At 36.5% G+C, this 24,934-nt stretch overlaps 1 protein-coding gene across 1 annotated transcript in view; it reads right to left on the bottom strand.

Annotated features, from left to right (window-relative positions):
• The window catches only part of itga9 (integrin, alpha 9), a 98,966-nt gene that overhangs the window by 33,256 nt on the left and 40,776 nt on the right, over positions 1–24,934 (bottom strand). The window contains exon 16 of the mRNA XM_089116751.1: positions 1,143–1,295. Within this exon, the coding sequence (XP_088972877.1) occupies positions 1,143–1,295 (153 nt within the window). The remainder of the gene's footprint in view (positions 1–1,142; positions 1,296–24,934) is intronic.

Raw genomic sequence — 24,934 nt, 5'->3', positions numbered from 1 at the left:
AACAACCCAGCATTGTTTAGAGTGTGATTTATCAGTGTCTTGTGGAAGATCGTGTTTCAAAAAAGCAACCAGAAATTGTCTCTGCTAATTAGGACAGAAAACCTGATTAACTTGGAAAATTAACATGCTTAAAGTTCATTTTCTTTACTTGTATTCAAAACTATAGTAGTTTTTACTTATATTAAAAAATACTCTACTCATCTCTAATGTTCTGTACTATTAACCTTTTAACCCCCCAGCGTTTTTTAAAAAACACCGACAGCATTTTTGATAATTTTCACAGAAATATCTGAACATGCAATATATTATTCTAGCTTCATGTACTCTATCTTTATCAACACTTGAATGTGCGTGAGTTTCATAAAAAAAAGCAACATTGAGCAAACAGCTGAGAAAAATGTTTTTTGGTCAAAGACCATGCATGCCCGGATCGGAAACACAGATGGAGTAGATCGAGTCCATCAACTCCCCTAAAGCTTCACAGTCCCATCTCTCGTCCTGGGTTGACATTTCATTCAGTATCATTAGGCAGTTTTGATTTATGTGTTGTTTAAATGTTTGACGATTGAGTTATTTTACATGCTTCAATCGCATGTTTCTGCTTCTTCTTCGTCTGTGTTTTGATCAGGAGATCCAGTACTCTTTTAGGAGATGCGTAATAGCATCAATGGCACGGAAGGAGTTAAAATAATAATACTAAATTTAATTTAAAAAAAGAATAATAATGCATTAAATATATATGTGTGCATTATGGTCTCATGATTAATTCCTTAAGTTTTTTTTTTGTTTTGTTAGCTAGTTAGGTTAAGTTAGGCAGGTTATTTCTGGCCTTTCATGCCTTTATTTAAAAATAAAATGAATTGAAATTTATTTGATAGGACATTACAGATCAGACTGGAAAGCATGGGAAAGAGGTTCGGCAAAGGACCATGAGCCTTATAATGCATCCTGCAGATCATAACAGACCAAATTATGAGATAATATAAAAAATATCTATATGGCAGTTCTTCAATCAAACTCGCGTCGCCGGAGGTGCAGTTGGCTATCCGCGAGGCTATCAGCAGCGACATTAATTACTAAAGGTTATCTTCATTTCTAATGCTATCTTGTTTAAAATTGATTGAAAGCTGACAAATACAAACCTCATTCTTAGCGGCGATCTTCTCTCCTTTTTTCCAGCGTAGAATAGGAGTCAGAGAGGGAAGGTCACGGTCCTGATATCCATCCACGACGTGCTTTCCTAAACTGTACGCTGCCTCAAACACGATGGCGGCGAAAACATCCTTCACTTCTCTCTGTTGAAAAGCACAAAAATGGGAAAATATGACATATAAACAATAATAATAAAAACTTTAAAAGCTCAAATGTGTCAGTATCATTGATTTGCTATTAAAGGTTTTGTTAATATATTCAGTTATATTTTATATGTTCAGTTATTCATTTTTCATTTTATGTTTTAATTAGGGCTGTGCGAAAATTAATTGTGTGTGCATTTCAATTCATTTCATTCATTCATTTGTGTGTGCTGTATATAATTATTTTGTATATATAAATACACACACATGCATGTATATATTTAAGAAAATGTGTTATTCATATATAAAATATTTATATTTATATAATTTAGATTATGTATTTATAAATATATACAGAATTTAAGCGCAGATAATTCTTAAATATATACATGCATGCATAGGTATTTCAGTCCCTCCAGGATTTCACGATTTTTTTTTTGTGATTTTTGCGATCAAAATGACTGATTTTGTGGTGGTAATTTCCAAAAATTTGTGAAAAAATTTGCGATTTATATATAACATTTACCATAATAGTATTCAGTCCTTCCAAAAAAAAAAAGCGGAGTTTTTTTGTGATTGTTGCGGGCAAAAATTGATTGATTAGCCTGCTCGGCCCGTTTTCTTTAAAAATGCGATGGAATATGCGGGATATTTATGCAATTTTATGCGATGAAATTGCAGGAATTTGCAAAAATTGAGAGAACTTGCAAAAATTGTGGTTTGATGAAAAAGATTTCTCTTTTTCAGTGATTCCCCCAACATCCTGTTCTCACTAGGCTAATGTAAGAGTCATTTCTTATTACTTCCTTTGATAAGCAAGCATACTACATCATAGAAAGTGCTGGGAATATTTAATTTCTCATCTTGTTTTATTTCAGACTGTAACGAGTGTAAATAAGGTGTGGCCCCTTTAAGAGCTGCGCGCTCCCTGTTGAACTCTCTGCAGTGTTATATGTGCGCCTTGAACACCCCATGTGTGCGGGTAATTTCTGTTTGATGCTACTTCTTTTATCTTATGTTGTTTATTAAGTAACGATGTGACGGTAGAACGTGTGAGACAGTTATACGAGTTCGATTTGTGAGATGTCGATCGCCTCCGTGAGTCTGTCCGGCGTCGCGTAACTGCGTCACTTCATAACGTTCCCATGGAAACAGGGGGAAATGGCTGCTCTTGTGTGAAGCAAACGGAACATTTTTTAACTTTCTACTAAAATACACGTGACTTTTTTTTGCAACGAAAATGCGAGGATTATGAAATTATGCAAACCCCGCATATTTTGCAAGGAAATCGGCAATTTATGCGGCGAAAGTGCGGCGTATTTGAAAAAAATGCGGCCCCCGCATAAATATGCGGACTTTGGCTGATTTTGCATTGAATTCAGCGATCGCATAATCGCGTTTTTCTGGAGGGACTGGTATTTATATATAGAAAATAATTATATACAGCACACTGAAATATATTATGTAAACACCGACTTTTATTTTGGATGCGATTAATCGCAATTAACTGTAAAAATATTGATGGTTTAACTTAAAAAAGTAAGTAACCTGGTTGCCTTAATATTTTAAGTTCATTGAACTGGAGAAAAGTGAGTTAATACAATGAAGTAGATTAATTTAACCATCAGGAACTCAAAATAATAAGTTATCTCAACTAAATAAATTATTATAAAGTTGATTTGACAAAAGAAAATATGTTGTGATAACAAATCTTGAAAATATTTTTTACAGTGGGTTTGTCTTTTTTATTAGTTATATTGCTTTTTAAAATGTCTTTATATATTTTATTTTTGTTCTTAAAATAAAACCCTGTATCCTTATTAACCCTTAAGGTGCCCGAGGTTTTTTCCAAAAACGTTTGATTTTGACATCTTAATTTCAAAAGGCTATATCTTAAAAGTGAAAAAAGATAGATACACTCTAAAAAATGCTGGGTTGTTTTAACCCAATTTTGGGTCAAATATGGACAAACCCGAAATGTTGGGTTAAAAATGTAATGTAAAAATTTGGGTTAGTCCATGGGTTAGTCCATATTTGACCCAAAGTTGGGTTAAAACAACCCAGCATTTTTTAGAGTGTACTTTCTGTAAATTAGATAAATATTAAGGATGACCCAAAGTTTATTTAGAGATTACATTTTTCTATCTAATTTGCATATTATGACGTGAATGAATGAATGGTCCATATGACAAGTATAGCTCACCCAATCGGTGGCCATGTGACTGGCTTTGCACGGGCTGAAAAGCTTCTTTGCAAAGCTCAAGTGAACTGTGTGCCTTTAAAGAGCCACCAAAAGCTATCGGATGAACATTTGGAAAAAGCTGGCACTGCCCTGCCTCAACACACTTCATCTTCCCTTATTTTGGCAATACGAGCCGCAGGAGTGGGAGTGTTTCCTTTGGCACACGACTCGGATACAGTCGAACGAAAGACTGAACAGGATCAAATCTCGACATCCTTGTTAGAGGACACTAAAGAGGGAGGGACATGGGAAAAGTAGACCTCTCCTGTGCCCTCTTCTCTCCTATCCCCTGACTATTACACATCACTGGCACCGCATTGGCTTTCATCTGTACCAACACGATAGAAGAGCAAACTGTGCCTACTGAGCACCCCTTCTCTTTCTTTCGTCCCCGAGAGTTTTATCACATGCTTTCTGTTTGTCCACCCACCCATCCTCTTCCTCAGCGGCGCTGAATCAGGCCGATGTTTTAACACATCATGACAAAATAGATAATGCACATCCTGTCCTGGTGTCCAGCCGACCCGCACCTTCACATGCTGATAGAGTTACTGCAGGAAAGAGAGGAGTGGCGGCTGACCGGACAGGTTTTAGCCTCCACTAGACTTATTTACACCATCAAATGGGCCGTATGTGTTCATTATAGATGACAGAATTAAAGGATTAGTTCACTTTAAAAAAAAAAAAAAAACTGTTGCCGATAATTTACTCACCCCCATGTCATCCAAGATGTCCATGTCTTTCTTTCTTCAGTCGAAAAGAAATTAAGGTTTTTGATGAAAACATTCCAGGATTTTTCTCCATATAATGGACTTCAATGGGGTCCAAACGGTTCTAGGTCCAAATGAGAGATTCAGTGCAAACTGCAAACTGTTGAAAGGGCTTTAAACGATTCCAGACGATGAATAAGGCGAATTCTTATCTAGCGAAATGATCGTTCATTTAATAAATAAATAACAAAGTTTCAGTTTTATAAGCTCAATGGTCGCCTTGCTCTGTTCTGTGATGAGTGTTTGTGACTCTCCTGTTCAAACTCGTTTATCAAAATGAATCTTTTTTTCGTGTCATTTGGTTCATTCAACGAACGGAATGAACGGAATGAGTTGACTCGGGAAAAGATTCATTAATTTTAATAAACGAGTTCGAACAGGAGAGTCACAAACACTCATCACAGAACAGAGCAAGGCGACCATTGAGCTTATAAAACTTAAACTTTGTTATTTTTTTTAAATGAGCGATCGTTTCGCTTGATAAGACCCTTATTCATCGTCTGAAATCGTTTAAAGCCCTTTCAACAGTTTGCAGTTTGCACTGAAACTGTCATTTGGACCTTGAACCATTTGGTTCCCATTGAAGTCCATTATATGGAGAAAAATTCTGGAATGTTTTCAGCGTAACGTAAAATACATCAGTATGGCGGCATATTAAAAATGAACATCATAACAAAAATATACAATGGTTTTCGGTATGAACCTGTATACCGCCCAGCACTACAACCACGGCTCAATTTTCCTGCCAACTTCAGTTTTTTTTTTCTGATTTTTGGGAACCACCAGAACGTCCTGTAAAAGGTCTTAAAGTCCGAACCATACAGACATGCTTTCACACTAGAAGCGACCCAAACCTTTTTTCAGTTTGATTCGTCGGACCAAATTTCATCTGTTTGGTCCGGACCGTGGTTTCACACCTGCAAATTTGATTCGGATCAAAAACTGAAAAGTCCGAAAGTCCGGACACAAACAAGCTAGGTGTGAAAGGGCCCTAAGGTGTATTAACCAGAATATCAGAAGAATCAAAGCTTGTGTGATATCACCGGAGCCCTGGTGAAAGCCTCCACACTCATCAGCTGAGGGCTTCTCATGTGCCCTTTGGCGTCCACAGAGAGAGGGTTTTGTTACAGTAATACGCTCAAGTCGTAAAAAGGAACAACATAAAGCTCAGTGTTGTGTAAAGAGCTGGTGCTCTCCTCAGGTCCCAGATGGGATTAAAGCAGTGTTGGGCCTGATGACCTGTCCGACCAATGACCCCCACCCAGGGGAGCAGTAAAGATCAGGCGTTCAGACTTCAGGAACAGGCTACGTGCCACTTTCATTGGGACACATGTGAATTGAGAGCATGAATGACCTCTTGTTCTCCAATACGAAAGTGTGTACCAACTTAATTTACATGCCAGAGTAAAATATAATCACCAGTCCAATAGCGATGTCTAGTGTAAGTGGAATACTTTATTTTTTTTCAAACTGTGTGTGTTTATGAGGCGCTGGACTGGACTAAACGCAGCTCGACTGCGAGAGAGACCGAGTGTGTCCGAGCATAATATAGTTCAACATTACGATAGTGTAGATTAGTGTACAATGTTTTATAATATTAATTTATTCTATAGTGTCCATTTCATTAATTTATTACAGTCCCTCCAGAAAAACGCGATTATGCGATCGCTGAATTCAATGCAAAATCAGCCAAAGTCCGCATATTTATGCGAGGGCCGCATTTTTTCAAATACACCGCACTTTCGCCGCATAAATTGCCGATTTCCGTGCAAAATATGCGGGGTTTGCATAATTTTATAATCCTCGCATTTTCGTTGCAAAAAAGTCACATGTATCTTAGCAGAAAGTTGAAAAATGTTGCGTTTGCTTCACACAAGAGCAGCCATTTCCCCCTGTTTCCATGGGAACGTTATGAAGTGACGCAGTTACGCGACACCAGACAGACTCACGGAGGCGATCGACATCTCACAAATCGAACTCGTATTAACTCTCTGTCACACGTTCTACTGTCACATCGTTACTTAATAAACAACATAAGATAAAAGAAGTAGCATCAAACAGAAATTAGGCACACATATAACACTGCAGAGAGTTCAACAGGGAGCGCGCAGCTCTTAAAGGGGCCACACCTTATTTACACTCGTTACAGTCTGAAATAAAACAAGATGAGAAATTAAATATTCCCAGCACTTTCTATGATGTAGTATGCTTGCTTATCAAAGGAAGTAATAAGAAATGACTCTTACATTAGCCTAGTGAGAACAGGATGTTGGGGAAATCACTTTTTTTCTCTTTTTCATCACCCGCAATTTTGCAAGTTCCCTCAATTTTTTCAAATTCCTGCAATTTCATCGCATAAAATTGCATAAATTTACGGTATGATGCTGGCAACCACAGCTGCCAGTAGTTTACCGCGTAATCAATCAATTTTTGCCCGCAACAATCACAAAAAAACTCTGCGTTTTTCTGGAAGGACTGAATACTATTATGGTAAATGTTATATATAAATCGCAAATTTTTTCACAAATTTTTGGAAATTACCACCACAAAATCAGTCATTTTGATCGCAAAAATCACACAAAAAAAATCGTGAAATCCTGGAGGGACTGATTTAACATATATAATACTGGGTGGATCCAATTTATTTGACATAGGCCTATTTTAACAATTTTCCAACAACTTTCCCTGGTAATTAGTTACTTTTATGATTTAACTCAGTTACTAACTCAGTTACTATTTGTGAGAAGTAACTAATTACTCTTTTTTAAGTAACATGCCCAACACTGTTCGTCATTACCATTCATGTGAATCTAACTCAAATTACAATTTTGACACTTGTAGGCTCCTTACGGGCTGTTTTGAAAAATATTCCCCACACAGGAGACACAACAGGAACAAGCACCTCCTGCACACTAGGAAGTAGTAGAGGTCAAATCTGAACCTTGGCCTGGGCTTTTATCATCATTATTAATGTTCCCATTTGCCTTCTGCTTCCTCCTTTCCCAGCCCCCCAAACTCCATCATAAACTGTATGTATTTATAGAGCAGAAGAAAGCAGGCCTCAGGACCCACCTCATGCTTTTAATTGGGTGGGTGGTATCTGAAGGAACCCAAACAACTGTTCCTTACATGCCGCTCACACACACTGACAGACTTGAGCCAAGCAGGTCAGTCAGTCGCCACAGGGCTTCATTGTACAAGTCGAAGTGTCATCTGTTTCCTTACATTGTTTCCATTTGGCACAGTGAAGGCTTTCACGGAAAGAGACGACACTGCAGAATGGCTTCCCACAGTCATAATAGCCTTTTTTAACGACAGTAATAAAACGAAACTGGTCACATTTTCGGCTAAAGTGTTCATGTTACTGTGCATTTATATTAGTAATCATTAAACACTACTGAAAACTAGTATGAATGATGACTAACTGGCTTCTGCATCTGTATGTGCTGTCATCTTACCAATGTAATAAACATCATGTGCATTATGGGTAATTATTTGGGGGAGCTGCTAGTAATTAGTGGTGTTGTGACATACATTGGTTACCATACCAAACCATAGCACATAATGATCCCCATAACAGTGTCTAAAACATGCTAAAGTGCGATGGTAGCCTACTTTTCAAACTAGTACACTGTTAGACCTTACCAGGTTTTTTACAGTAAAATACTGGCAACACTGTTGCCAGTAATTTACTGTAAAAATGCATTAAAACTCAAGTTAACTAAAAAATACAACTTATTAGTTTTAGTGCATTTTTACAGTAAATTACTGGCAACAGTGTTGCCAGTATTTTACTGTAAAAAACCTGGTAAGGTCTGTGGTGGACTCGAAAAGACTGTGTTTGTAGGTTATGTGTTATTGAACGTAATCTGACGCTGTCATTCAGCACCCTCGTAGGAAAGTATGATTAAAAACTTCTATAGTCGCGAGTGCAGGAACTACAGTGTCTAATTTACTGTATGCAGGGTTGGATGCCGTCCATTCCCAAACTCACCAGAGATATAATCTCTCATCTGAGGATCATTGAGTCCGACCTCACGCTTTTAAACATGGAGACAGTGGTGAAAAATAGAGCTGATTGAATGATCTTGAAAGAGCTTGTTTAGAGTTTCACACACAGACATCTTGATGATCAGAAAAAAAAGTGTTGAATTTCATTAAAATGCGCTATTATAGGTTGTGAAAAAACTAGTCTTGAGTAAAAAAATAAAATTAAAATAAACACAAGATGTACACTACCGTTTGAAAGTTTGGGGTCTAGAAGATTTTTTTAATGTCAATGAAAGAAGTCTCTTCTGCACACTAAATGGATCAAAATATTGTAAAATATTGTTTTAATTTAAAATAACTGTTTTTAATGTGACTGTTTAAAAATGTAATTTATTCCTGTATTTTCAGCATCATTACTCCAGTCTTCAGAGTCACATGATCCTTCAGAAATCACTCTAATATGATGATTTGGTGCTCAAGAAACATTTCTGATTATTATCAATGTTAAAAACAATTGTACTGCTTTATATTTTTGTGGAAACTGTGATACATTTTATCAGGATTTTTTGATTAATAGAAAAAAGAACAGCATTTATTTGAAACATTCTAAATAACATTATAAATGTTTTTCCTTTCACTGTTGATTAAGCAGTTTTACTTCCGAATCCAAAGTAAAGGTCTTGTTTTTAAGGTTTTCTGTAAAACACTTTTTTTCCTGACAAACTTTGACACACTTCACACTGTGGGAGGCTGATATCATGCAATGCTCTTAAGAATGTAATTTGTATTTAATGGCTTAGGTTCTTCAGTTATGTGTGTGCCAACATGAGAAGATTTGCAGAGCCAGAGGCTTTGATACATATAACTTGTCAGTTTATCTTCAAGATAAGGCCGGCTGAACTCAACTTCTTTCTGTTCTTCAGGGAAGACAGAAGGGATGATGTCATCCGAGCAGCGGCGATCGTGATTGGCTGATGGGATCTGAGCAGCCGGCGCTCACGTGGCTTCCCCCAGATCACTCCAAGAGTTATTAAATACATGCACACAGTGCACAAACCAGGGCTTTATCGAGATCAAGACCCCCGAAGCTAAACTTACAGTTCCTGCTATTAATTTACACTCTGCTCTAGGATTCCCTTTTAAGGCCAGATGCGTGCATGACATGAATTTAGAGTTATGCAAAAAATATACATGCACTTCAATTCCGAAGATGTATAAAAAAACATCACTATTTCTATTGCTCATATTTGAAAAGCTATTAAACTTTAGCATGCAATCCATCCCACATTATTTGGTCAACAGACAAAGCAATCACACAATAATGCATTAAAAACCACTGAGAACATAGCAACTCCATAGCAACATTATAGTTTTGCACATGCACACAACAAAGTTATCATTATTTTGATTTACCAATGCTGCCGTTTATGCTAAAACCCAAGGCCATCATGTAACCTACATTTTCCACAGCCATTTTATTTCTTGCAAGTGATGAATGAGTGACACTTGAGGTACTTCCCGTATAAAAGCCCTCATATAGTATTTCATTCATGCTCACAGGTCCCATCTGAACGTGATCCTCCCTTTGGATACTTCAACAAGGTGAGCTATAGTACAACACATAAAGTCCCTGACAGACATTGTTCGAGACAACAACATCCCATATGGAACCAATTAAAAACCAAGGCATCATTGCATGAAAATGAATTCCTGTGACGAAGAAGTACAAAGAAATAAGCATGTTTATGTGCTGCATGTGTTTGCTAATGCGATTAACTTATTAGAGTGTCAGATCAAACAGATTTAGACGTTTACAACGCCAATTGTGTTCCACCTTCGGTTGAATAGTTCAGGATAGATCACTTAGTCTGTGGAAAACTACAAATGAACATGAGATATTAATCAAACATCGCCGGAGCTGAGCAGGTGAATCTGCATTTGATGAACCGAGCAAAGATATTTCTCAGATCTCTCTCCAAAGTCCACGAGCTCAACCGAGACTGATGATAAATCACAGACACTCATTCCTGAAGTGTTAGTCCATGTACAGAAATGCCTTATAAACAAATCAAACTAGCAGCTCTCCAACAGCTGCAAAATGAGCCAAAGAAAAGAAAGCCTTCTGATGTCAAACAGATCATAATTATACTGAGTGGAGAGAGACATGATGAGGTTCAGATCACTGGTTCACAACTGGTGTGTCACAACAACCCATAATTGGGTCACAGGTCTATTCTGATAGTGAGAGCAATGCTTCTAGATATATAAATAAGCATAGATGGTCGCAGTGTTATTGAGAATGTTATTATCAAAATTTCAATCTGAGCATTTATTAAGTTGCATCTAAAAATGACCTATCGGTATATCTTCCAACCTTTACCAATAAACGACTCTTTATACCAAATGCCAGTGAACAAAAGTTTCGGGTCTCTTAAAAGAGAAAGCATCGCCTCGTTTCGCAATATGTGTCTGCTTGCTGAAATTTTTGTTACTCATTTGCTGTGTTGCAAAACCTAGTGTAAGCAGCTTTGCTAACTAGCATCCTAACTGAATATATAAAATGCATACGCATAAAATGCACAACACAATTTTGGTTTGATTTTGCAATGCATTCTGGGATTAGAAGTCTTAGAAAACACCATAATTACACTTGGAACAAAGTTGGGAGAGTGATGTTGATGACTTCATGTCTCTTAGAAGAAAAGGTTCTATATAGAATTCTATCAGTGCTACGTATTTGGAACCCCTAAAAGGTTCTATACACTCTTAATAAAGGGTTCCTCTGGTTCTATATAGAACCCTGGGGTTCCATACTTGGCCAATAGACCCTTTTACCAAAAAAAAAAAATGGTTCTATTTAGAACCATTTTGGAGTTCCATATATGTTTCTAAATAGAACAATTTCTTCTAAGAGTGTGGTGCCTAGTTAGGCAGCTCACTAAGTTTTAAAACAAATCTCTCCTCTTGAAATGCTGCGACGTCAAGGCAGATACGATTTGGGCTTGTTTGCCCAAACTGCAGGAGTTATCACAGGGACAAATAGTTTCCAAGCCTCCCTATTAACCCCCCTGAGAACTGCTGACATTTTCCCATGAGAATGACGATGGTTAACACACACTGGAGTGAGAGCATATGGGACGCCCATCACTTCAGCTGGCTGGAAACTTATTCCATCTGTGGTTAGTATGCAGAACCCCTCCACATTAACTGCTTTCCTCACTCTTACTGTATGCTATACCTCACACACAACACCCACCTCAAGATAATTGCTAACACACTGGAATATATACACTGTATATACAGAATATGCACCAAGACATGTTTCAAAAAGTTGTATGCTACATAGTTGATCACATGACCATCATACAAAAATTCTCAGTATATAAATACTGCAGAAAAAAGAAATGACACATAAGAGAATGAAATACTGTACAATGTCCTTGTAAAAATCAATTACAGTGAACTTTTATGGGCTGGTGTACATAATGTAAAAGGTAGTTAGCATGTGACCCTCAGTTGACAACACAGCTGGGATTTATAAAGCTGGAATGGAGGTGCCATGCTCTCGTGGCGTAAATGGGCACATGGAAAACATTTTCTTTCTGAACAATGAAAAAAACCATTGTTCATCAAGGAACATCTACCAACAAATTAAGGGATGAATCTCAGGGAACCTGTCAGGAACATTTGACCTCAAATTTCGACAATTTTGCATATAACAGTTGCGCACAGCGCAAGCAACGTCACGGTTTCAATGCAAGGACTGATCAAATGTGTACCTTGAATGCAATGCAAGTCCCTTTGGATAAAAGCATCTGTCAAATGCATAAATAAAGCCTGTTTTTGGGCCAGATTGAACATGATTGGTCAGTGGCTTAATTATATGAAAACAAAAACAATTTAGTGACATCAAAAGACATGTTTGGTCTATTCAGTGTCTTCATCTACCAGAATAAGAGTAATGTCTTTGAATTATCTTCTTTTGGGGGATTTTCTCAATACATATTAACATGTGGTTAAATGACAATTAAAATGAATAAGGTTGCACTGGCTATATTTCTACAGCAATTGAAATAAAATAGGAAGTATAAAAGAATAAATCACAATACTTTGAAAATTTGATGAAAAATATGCTTGATTGCCAAGATAAAGTTTCACAATATATATGAAAAATATGCTTCATTTTCTTTTTGCAAAATATATTTCCATTTTTTATCTTGATTTTGTGTTGAAGTGACAAAAAAAAGACTTGTTATTAGAGTGAGAACAAAGCATTCATCAAATGCTTACGGAGACATCAGGCCAAGATACATAACACTTCAGTAAAAATTAAACTGCCTGGAAATCTTTCCACTGTGCAAAAATACACTGGTATTTAGAAGGACATCCAGCAGTGTCTCTTCATTTGGAAGAGCAACAACTCAATCCCTTTGGCCTTGACATGTACAGTAATATTTCCATAGCTTTATACGTGCTCTCTGCTGTTATCCGTCAACATAAATGCCTGGAATAACTGATATGCCCTAAAGTTTAACTCACTTAGTGAGCAGGTGGGTCATGTCAAGGGTAAGTGTAGGGAGAGCCAACAAAATCCTTTACTCCTGAAACTCATTCCCAGAATTCCAAGCCATTCCTCCTTCAATCATCCGGCCCGCTCTCTGCTCCGGCTCACAGTCCGCTTATCTGGCTGAAAACTGAGCAGGTCCCCCCAGCACTATACGCACCCGGGGAAGCACAAGCCATGAAGAGAGGATTGGGATTAGTTCCTTTTATGGAGTTGTAATGTGAGTTAGGGATGCTGGCTGGGAAATATGGCTTCCATCCCAAAGTTATTCCCTAAATACCAGTTCAAAAACAAAGATCTTGTGCAAAATGAGACAAAGTATAAGATTCAAGTATTTTAAAGGGCACCTATAATGGAATTTCGAAAATTACCTTTCATGTAGTGTGTAACATAGATCTAAGTGAACGAAAACATCCTGCAAAGTTTTAAATAAGTTAACCGTATACAAAGTTATTGTTTCTCAAAAGTAAGAGTCGACTCAGAGTTGCTGATATAAATCGATAGACGAAAAGCGAACTTTCTTCATCTGCCCAGGGAGGAGCATTTGAAGACTAAGTGGCTACAGTTTATATAGACATTAGGGATGCACGATATATCGGCCAGCATATCGGTATCGGCCGATATATGTTCATTTTTAATGTTATCGTTATCGGCCTGGTAAGGAAATGTGGCCGATATATTAAAGCCGATAAATAATGTATTATTCCCTTCAGCTGAGACAGTTGTTGAGAACTGTTTATGTTTTTGAATTTCTTGAAATATGATTGAAATCTCTTCAAAAAATGAAAATCTGGTTCGGGACAACATGTGCAGCGCAAATCTGCCATATCGGCTATACAACACTATAATGAGAACATCATTATAATCGTGAGCTTGGGACATGGATTTAATTGTGAGACTTTTGTTTTTATAATCAGGCTCTCAAAAATTAGATACAAATTTGGATTTAAGTTTATCGGCCGATATATCGGTTATCGGCTTTCAAATATAAAGAATTATCGGTATCGGCCAAAATTTTCATATCGGTGCATCCCTAATATACATCTATACCACAGAAGTATAGCCCAAACCTTTGTTCACGTCATTTTGAAGATGATTGCTTCACAAACATAAATGCTATCAAATATGGATTTGCGATCTGGCTGATTTTGAAGGAAGGTTCAGTACCAAGTTTATTTTGATCAGCTTCCTCCTCCGAATCACATCCTGTAAGTATTTTTAATATTTATAATTGTTGCTTTCTCTGAACGATTCATATGGGAGTCAGTGAGCAAATCTGGTAAAAATAAATGCATATTTATATAAAACAATAATTGCATGCTTGTAAAACTGTTGTTTGGGACTCCCAAAACAATATTAGGAACATTTTAAATACCATAATAGCTGCACTGCAAAAATTATAGTCTTCCTCAGCATTTTGTCTTGTTTTCCAGGACAACTTCTTAAATCACTTGAGAAGTAAAAAACTACTCTTGTTTTCTGAAAGAATTTATGCTTAAAACAAGAATACATCTGCAAGCAGGGTCAGAAAAATAATTTTATTTTATTTTTCTGACCCCATTTGTCAGATTTGTTTTATTGTTTTAAGTGTAAAGTGACTAACTTTGATACATTTTTCAGAAGATGTCTTTTATTTTATTTTTCTGACCCCATTTGTCAGATTATTTTATTGTTTTAAGCGTAAAGTGACTTACTTTGATACATTTTTTCAGAAGAAAAAAAAACACTAGTTATCTTATGTCATTTTGCTTCTCTGCTGAGTGTGTCTTGATTTAAGGAGGTTACAAGACAAAAATGCTAAAGAAAATGATTTTTTTTTGCATTCTGACCTCCTGCTTTTCTAGCATTCAGTCATTGAGAGGCATTAGATCATATCTATATGACTTAATGGCAGAAGTTATCTACAATGCATTTATCAAAACTGACAGGAGCCTAAAAATAATGTATGCTTCGCCTTTTGCCAAAGAATCGATGTTTGAAAAACACAGGAATAACTACAACAAAAAAGGTTACAGGACTTCCTTTCGGTGAGGGATGGACTTCCAGCTGTCATTTATATTCCATTTACAATAAAGCATATCATATCTTTAAAAAATAACACGCAAAACCACACATTATGCAACTACAAAAGTTAAAAAGCAAGTAGTGATCATCTAGGAAATGATTTAGCATTTCTATACAATATTGTGAGAAAAATGAACGGCTGACACTCCTGTTTGGCTGAAATATCAATGCATAACTTCAGATGTCAAGTGATTAAACTGCCTGTTTTGTATTGTATCTCTCTATATGTTCCTGCTGAAGCAACTCTGTGAACGTCAGTTCATCCTGAATGGTCAGAACGGCAGCGACAGATGCTTCCTCTGTCTGATGAGATCAGGGCTCATAAACCTGGTCCACTTTTACCGTGCAGTTATTCTGGGTCTATTGTTCTAATCGGTGCAGCCTGGATACAATCTTTAAATCTTCTGCGCGTGGGCCGAGAGACGCTTCAGCTCATGTAAAATAAACTGCTATACTTGATATGTTTGAGCCCCACACACCGACCGCGCTCCAATAGGAAAACAGATACGATTCCAACAACAACCAGGGTGTGGATGAGGCTGACCGAGTCACTAGTGTGGCTGTTGTTTAATATTCACTAGAGAGAAGTCAGGTGTTAAACACCACAACAAGACCATATAAATAAAACCATCTTTAGCGAACAGAAAAACAAATTTAACAGAATGTGTGCTTTCGAAAGCCAAATCTCACAATGGAAACATGTTTTCTTGGTGCAGTATATACACATACACATAGCCTTTTGGCTAATTCTGGCTTTTTTAACCATGTTTGTTCATGCGTTTTATGAAATTGCATTGCACTGTCCCCTTTTAAATAAACCAATAAATTACCAATAAATTACACTCAGCACTCACAGGTAAAACTGTTCAACTGCTCGCTGTTAAGGCAAATATCTAATCAGCCAATCACATGGCAGCGACTGTAGACATGAAGACATGGGCGGAAACGACTGATCAACTGGGATCTTTTACACACAACCATCTCTAGGGTTTACAGAGAATGGTCTGAAAAAGAGAAATATCCAGTGAGTGAAAATGCCTTGTTGATGCCGGAGGTCAGAGGGGAATGACCAGACTGGTTTCGGCTGATAGAAAGGCAACAGTAACTCAAATAAGCGCTCGATACAACCAAGGTCTGCAGAAGAGCTTCTCTGAACACTCAACATGTCAATCATTGAAGCAGAAGAGCTCCAGCAGCAAAAGACACACACCGGTGTCACTCCTGTCAGATAACAACAGCAAACTGAGGCTACAATTCACACGAACTCACCAAAACTGGACAATAGAAGATTGAAGAAACGCTGATTTCTGCTGCAACATTCAGATGGTTGGGCCAGAATTTGGTGTAAAGAGTGAAAAGCAGTGTTGTAGTCGAGACCACCTCACTCGAGTCCGAGTCGACACCGAGTCCATAGAGAGTCGAGTCCGAGACCAGAGACGGTCGAGTCCGAGTCGAGACCGAGACCAGTGAGGGTTGATTACCTAATTTACTTTTATTTACTTAGAGAAATCCTTTTTTTTTTTTTACTGAATTTACTTAGAGTTTAAAAAATAAAAAATATGATCAGTTTAGGCTAAAAAGGCCACATAGTAGGTGGTGTTAAAAGTAATTTTATTACAATTTGTCATGCGCAGTTGTGCACTAGAAAATCACCAATCACTGGGCGTGTCAATCAATTTAAAGAAATATTTTATTAACATACATTAATAATCATGAAAAATATTTTGAATTGAACTCGAGTGGACTCGGGAATAAGTCCGAGTCCTAAAAAAAAATGTTCAAGTACGAGTCACTTCCGAGTCCAAATGGACACGAGTCCATGACAAGACCAAGACCATTAAAATATGGTCTCGAGACCGAGTCCGAGACGAGTCCGAGTCTCGAGTACTACAACACTGGTGAAAAGTATGAATCCATCCTGCCTAGGGTTGGGAATCGAGAATCGAGTATCGATTGGAACCGAGACTAACTTTTCGTTTTTCCCGGAATCGTTCAAAAGTAAAAATTTCGATTCCTAGTTTCGATATTCACAGTCCGCCGAGCGGAAGAAGAAACCGCTGAACAACACCAACGAAGAAGCGTCTACCGGAAGTGTTGGCATAACCACGCGAGTCGAACATGAGTAGCTTACGTTGGCGATCCAAAGTGTGGCTTCACTTTTCTAAAAATAACGAAATCTCGGCAAAATGCAAAATTTGTGACAAAAGGAGTATTTTTACAGAAGGAGTATTTCCTTCAGAAAGACCGTTGGTTAGCAAGGTTAGCTAAACTTTTTTGACCCTGCCTCTTGAAAGAATCGAAATCGAGAATCGTTAGGAACCGGAATCGAAACAAGGAATCGGAATCAGAATCAGAATCATTCAAATTCAAACGATACCCAACCCTAATCCTGCCTTAGATCAACAGTTCAGGCTGAAGTGGTGTAATGGTGTCTTATATTTGTTCTTGGCACACTTTGGGCCTCTTAATACCAATTGAGCATCATTTAAACACCGCAGTATACCCGAATATTGTTGCTGACCATGTCCATCTCGTTGTGATGGATCCTTCCATCGTCACAAAGCTCAAATCATCTCAAACTGGTTTCTTGATCATGACAGTGAGTCACTAAAACTCAAACGGCCACAGTCACCAGATCTCAGTCCAGTAGAGCAGATTTGGGATGTTGAGGAACGGGAGATTCACATCATTTCATTTTTCATTTCATTTCATTTATTTATTTATTCCAACAGGGACAATGTGCAAAAAACATTAATTAAAGATGCTTTGCACCAGATTTAGCTTGAGCTAGTTTCCATCTGCAGTCCACGAGCAGGTGAATTACAATACAAAATATACAATATAAAATGTTACTCAAATACAACTATCAACTAATTCATTCATCAATTCTCTATTTCAACTAAAAAGTCATATTTACATACATAATTATCTATGCTGGCACAACTGGTTGTTCAATAGCACTTTCCTTATATTACTAGAAAAATCCTTCAGGTCAAAAGTGAGTTTTAGAGCCTTTGGGAGTTTGTTCCATTCTTTAATGCCCTTGAATGAGAGTGAGAGTTGTGTTGTGCAGCTGAAGTAAGTAAGTAAAGTTTATTTAAAGAGCACTTTTCACAGATAAAAAAATCACAAAGTGCTTTACAAAGTGAAGCCACAAAATAAAACAGTATATAATCAATAAAATTTCAACATTTCAAACATTTAAAAAGCCCAAAATAAAACCCAGTTAACTAAATGCTTGTCTAAATAAAAGTGCCTTTTAAAATAATCGATCGAGTCGGTCACACGGAGGAACAAAGGCAAGGCGTTCCACAGACTGGGGGCTACAACCTGAAAGGACAGGTCTCCCCGGGTTTTATAGCGAGTCTTTGGGACCATTAACAGACTCTGGCCTGAGGAACGAAGTGCACGGCCTGGGGAGTCAGCAATGTATTGAGGGGCCTGACCGTGTAAAGCTCTAAAAGTTAAGACTAATATTTTAAAATCAATACGTAATTTGATGGGGAGCCAGTGTAAGGAGGACAAAATGGGTGTAATGAGTGTCCTCCTGCCAGATCTTGTAAGGAGCCTTGCCGCAGCATTTTGAACCATTTGAAGGCGATTTAAAGTAGATTTGTTACAAAAAGTAAAAAGAGAGTTACAGTAATCTAACCGTGAAGAAATAAAAGCATGGATAACCAATTCGAGGTCAGAGTCTGATAAAATTGCCCTCAGTTTCGCAATATTTCTTAGGTGATAAAAACAGTTTCTGACCAAAAGTCTAGAATGGCAATCCAAAGACATTGACTGGTCAAACCAGACACCCAGGTTTCTGATGCTCGACTGGACAGAGGAGCTGAATGAATGTTTAAACACACTGATCTTCCTTTATCATGGATCATGGATGTGCATTCGATGAATCTTCAGCAACTGTGGGATACTTTCATGTAAATATGGACCAAAATCTCTGAGGATTGTTTCCAACACCGCCATGAAGAATTAAGGCATATGTAGTTATTAGATATGATTATGTAATATTATCCAAAATATCTGATGATAGTCAGGGGACCTGATATTGAATGTTACCTTGTGTAATCTGAAAACGTGTAGTAGATCCACAGAGTAAAGGAAGATCAGTGTGTTTAAACATTCATTCAGCTGCACAACACACAACACAACTTTCCCTAAATTCAGCAAGCAACTAAATAGACCCTTGGCCCTTTACTTCATATGAAGTTTTCTCCCATTTTCGATATCTTTCCACGACATTTATTGTCGGTATTGTGGGTTTCTAGCATTCTAATATTTTTCCGTCACCATGTTTTATAAATAGATGCTGGAGTTGTGAGCGTGTTTACTGGGAGACAGCTGGATATGATTACCTTCCTGCCGTGTGGATTCATTGTATCAGCTTTCTTGGCTGGGCGTAAATGAAGCCCGTGGAATGGCATTGGAGGAATTGCGGTGATATGCGGGACTGTTATATGTGGCAACACAAAGCCAGTAGTGTGGCAAACTCACTGGGTCGGTGCTATGAATACCATCAAATGAGCACAGTGGGATCTGACACAGTATTGTAAAATAACTGTGAATATGAAATGTTGTAAATAAAGAAAAGAACAAAAAGCGTTCTAAAGATTTTTAATTAGGGCTGTGCAAAAAATTAATTGCGATTAATCGCGTCCAAAATAAAAGTTTGTGTTTACATAATATATTTTTGTGTGCTGTATATAATTATTTTGTATAGATATAAATACAAACACATGCATGTATAAATTTAAGAAAATGTGTTATTCATATATAAAATATTTATATTTATATAATATAGATTTTGTATTTATATATATATATACAGAATTTAAGCGCAAATAATTCTTGAATATATACATGTATGCATATGTATTTATATATACAAAATAATTATAGCACACACAAATATATTATGTAAACACAGACTTTTATTTTGGATGCGATTAATCGCAATTAATTTTTGCACAGCCCTATTTTCAATATTTTTAATCAGCAAGCACGCAGTTAATTGATCAAAAGTGATATTTAATGTTATAAAATATCTTTTAAAGAATCTTGATTTTTTTTAGGAATGGTTTCCCCAAAATTGCACAGCACTGTTTTCATCATTGATATTAGAGTGATTTCTGAAGGATCATGTGACACTGAAGACTGGAGTAATGATGCCAAAAATTCAGCTTTGGGTCAGAGGAAAAAAAATTACAGTATTTAAAAGTTATTTTAAATTGTAAATAATATTTCACAAGACTGCTGTTTTGACTGTATTTTTGATCAAAAGAATGCAACCTTGGTAATATTAAGATTATTTTTCAACTACATTAAAAAAATCATAATGGCCCCAAACTTTTGGATGGTAGTGAATATTGCATTCGATACTAAAAGATAAAACAGATCATTTTAATTAAAACATGTGAGTGTGTCCTGTTTTCTTTTCACATTTTATCATAGAAACATGCTAATTTCAGACTCAATAATCAGTCACTTCACTTGAATTAGGATTATGCCTATCACAGCTGTCTACACTTACTTAGTATTTTTGTCTTGTTTCCAGTCCAAATATTAAAAAAATTCTTAAATCAAGATGCATTTACTAGATGAGTCAAATGCCATAATATATTATGTCTTGTTTTCCAGAGGAATGAATCAAAATTAAGTGAATTGTTGCTTAAAAGAAGCAAAATGATCTGCCAATGGGGTGAGAGAAAAGATCTTAATTCAAACAGAAAGCAGATTTGTTTTTTTCACCCATTGGCAGATCATTTTAACTCACTTAATTTGTATTAATTCCCCCAGAAAACAAGACATAATATCTGATGTCATTTTACGATAGTAAATGCATCTTGATATAATTTTTTTTTTTTTATATTTGGACTGGAAACGAGACAAAAATACTAAGTAAGGACTGCAATTTTTGCATTGTATGCAGACAGTAGACAGCTATCACTCTTAGAAAAAAGGGTTCATTGGGGTTCTATATATGAAGCATAGGGTTCTTTACTCAACTCCAAAGAACCCTTTATGCTAAAAAAAGGTTCTATAATGACAAGAAAGAACCCTTTCGGCACCCTTATTCTGCAACATTTTGTAGTTGTGTTTAATTTATTGTTTATCAAACTGTTGTAGTAATTTACTATCACATTTTTATCATGCTGATTTTTGGAGGAGAAAAAATGAAATGCATTCGTGTGATATTGATTAACTACATAACATGATATTAATACTGTATATAGATTTTCTAATGAATGAACCCAAAAGGTTCCATATAGAACCTTTTTCCTGATTACAAAGAACCCTAAAGGGTTCTGTACAGAACCTTTTAGGGGTTCCAAATACATAGCGCTGATAGAACCTTTTAAGGTTCTGTATAGAACCTTTTCTTCTAAGAGTATGCAGTATAAACTGATGAGTGTTGTGAGCTTAACTGTGTCACTTGAGCACGAGAGTAACACTTTAAAATGGGCTGCAGTTAATCACAATCCTCACTTGCTCCTTCAGTGCACTCCTTACATACATCAGTAAAGCCTGCGCAGGATTTGAGGCATTTATGTAAACATGGTTAAGAGAACTATGAGTGACATATAATACAACAACCAGACAGCTAAAGGAATCTGACAGCCATAGAGCGTGTGCTACAAATCCCATGCGGGACGGTGACTAATGAGTTTGCTATCGCTGAACAAGTGATATCTATGATGGGATTTAAATGCATTATGGTAAGCTATTTATATAGATTTACTATGAGGAATAAACTGAGGTACCCCTGACAATCATCTGACAATATATACTGAGGAATTCATTGCAATGGGATCCAGGGTGAACCACATCTAGTCTAACAGTCCAGAAAATACTATTGTCATTTCCTTTCTACTATAGAGAAAACAGTGTGTGTGGCTGCCATAATGACACAGGAAATAGATTTGTCCCCCGCATCTGGTTCTGCTCATTTGAGTGTTGATTCCTCTAATGCCTCATCCTTCAGCATGGACATTTAAACCTGCCCTGATCCCGATATGCAATATGGAAAATCCACCCAAGCAGTTTTTCGACCCATTGTGCATGGAGTGCCAAGAAAAAAACACTGGATTGTGAGAATGACATGAGATGATGAATTGAACGGTTAGCATGAGGGTGGCAATGGTAAGACAAGCAACCAGCCGAACCTTCCACTCAAATCCAAAAGTTCATCCAAAAACATCCATCATGAATGATCAAAAAAATGTTTTCTCGCTTGCTCCTAGGTGCTAGTCCACCACATACGCAGTTTATCTGGCTAAAAATAACCAAGCAATGAACATCTGGCAGTCCGGTATGATATTCCATAAACTGTGCCAATAAAAACATGTTTAAAATGATCAACATGAATCCGTTACGTAATGCCTCCTATTATAGCGGAGGGAAATTATAACTAGACTATTTACTAGAATGTTGAGTAGCCCGTGTAGACGCTTGTTTCTTTTGGCTACATGCAGGGGTTTTACAAAGTTTTTCTGACCTCAGTGTGTCAAACCAAGCACAGCAACCTTTGGAAAAGCACAATATGTTCAATTAAACGTACGTCCTGGAGGTCAAATTTCATCTAATTAAATCGCAACTAATTCTGGATTGCACTGCGATGCACATTACTAAACAGGAAATGGTGTAGTTCCTGTTTGGAGAACTAATAGAATAAAGATAAACTAAATTATATTACTAGAGTTCAACATATGTATCTACAGTACTTGGCCACAATGAAGCTAGTCTTGAACATAAACATTTTAATATATAATAAAAAAAATTACAATAAATATATACCATTTATATTCACAATACACACAGTATAGAGAAAATATTCAAACATCATATACTGTATATCGACATACATACTTGGGTTGTTTTAACCCAATTTTGGGTCAAATATGGACAAACCCTGCCATTGGGTTACATTTTTAAATTACATTTTTAACCCAATGTTTGAGTTTGTCTATATTTGAACCAAAATTGGGTTAAAACAACCCAGCATTTTTTAGAGTGTAAATATGCATGCATGTAGTTACATCACGTACGTTTAAATGCTTTTAACAGACACTGTTCAATGGCAAACATTAATATTCATAGTTATGTTAATAAAGAAAAGATTAAAATGCAATTTATTCACGTTTCTTCATCAAGTTTTTCAAATGAACACTCCTCTAAACAGCAGACTGTGATTGGACACTTTATATCTCTGTCAGAGGTATTCCCGCAACCGAATCCTAATGCTCCGGTCATGTGGAAACGAATAAGAATTCAACAAAGATTTAAAAGTCAATAAAACGCGAAATCCAATTTCAAGGTCACAAAAGAACAAAAAAGCAAAAAACAAAGTAAGATCAGCCAACGCAAATCTCACATTCATTGGCTTCAACTAACCTAAATCAGCAGGTATTTACTTTGCTCAGAAACCAAGGTTAACAAAGAAAAACAATATGCAGATATCTCTAAATCAAGATGAAGGTTCGTCCAAATGTTCTCCTGCAATATATAGTGAAGTGAGTCTGAACGCATTCACAGACTGAAACCAGCTCAATGTCAGAACAAGAGCTCCAGTTGACAAAACAAGCTCTCCCCGGACCGCTGTGACGTCAGTGAAGGGTCCCTCCAGAGAAGCCAGCGGAGAGCCAGCTGGTTTCCATTAGCATACCTCAGCTAGAGAGTGGGGGTCCTGGCTTCTTGCGGGGGGACACTAACACCCGGATAAATGAGAGGAGAGCCGTGCAGACCTGGCCCTCGGGACGGCAGCCAAATCACGCTTGATGACGGGGGATTTGTGCTGCTTTAAACTCGCCGACTGAATAAACACACTCGTGTTTTGGAACATATTTGAGTGTTGTTTGACAAACCGATACGAGGCTTATAATTGTGGGAATTCAAATCAGTAGATTTTTATCGGATTGACTATTTATAGCAAAGTATTTTTTTTTTTAAAGAAATTAATACTTTTCAATGTCCAGCCAGGATGCATTAAATTGATCGGGGAAAAAAAGTGACAGTAAAGACAGGATTTCTATTGCAAATAAACTTTCTATTCATCAGAATCCTAAAAAAAAAAATGCATGACAGTTTCCACAAAAATATGAAGCAGCACAAACTGTTTTCAACTTTGATAATAATACGAAATATTTCTTGCGCATCAAATCATCATATTCGAATGATTTCTGAAGGATCATGTGACACTGAAGACTGGAGTAATGATGCTGACAATTCAGCTTTGATCACAAGAATAAATTACATTTTAAAATATATTCATGTAGAAAACAGTTATTTTAAATCGTAAGCTGTCAAAAGATTAATCGTGATTATTTGCATCCAAAATAAAAGTTTGTGTTTACATAATATATGTGGGTGCACTGTGTATAATTATTTTATACATGCTTGTATATATTTAAGAAATATTATATATTGTATATAGATTTTTATTATATATAAATATAAATATTTTATATATAAATAATATTTTTTTCTTAAATATACATGCATGTGTGTGTATTTATATATCTAAAATAATTATACACAGTGCACCCACACATATTAAAGTAAACACATACTTTTATTTTGGATGCGATTAATCGCGATTAATCATTTGACAGCCCTAAGTAATATATATATATATGAAGAGTTCAGATGCAAAAGCCTCTAAGTGCCATTTGAAATTTTCTTCTAAAATCATCATTTTTATCAAGCTTGTATATTTAAGTTCAGTGATTTCACTTGAATGGCAATGATAATTACCTATTAATTGTTTTTTAAGTGAAATTACTGAACTTAAATATACAAGTTTGATAAAAATCATCATTAAAGAAGAAAATTTCAAATGGCATTTAGAGGCTTTTGCATCTGAACTCTTCATATGTATAACAAATTCTGCCTTGGTGAGTATTAACTCAAAAACACTAATAAAACAAATCTTACAGACCTCTAACTCCTTTGCTCTACTATACCACCACATAAAAACGGCCAGACATGATCCATAATATAACTCCAC

The sequence above is a fragment of the Pimephales promelas genome, chromosome 11, assembly GCF_988280905.1.
Source record: "Pimephales promelas chromosome 11, fPimPro1.hap1.1, whole genome shotgun sequence".
NCBI lineage: Eukaryota > Metazoa > Chordata > Actinopteri > Cypriniformes > Leuciscidae > Pimephales > Pimephales promelas.
The sequence above is the reverse complement of the archived record's forward strand: the minus strand, read 5'-3'. Positions and strand labels throughout refer to the sequence as shown.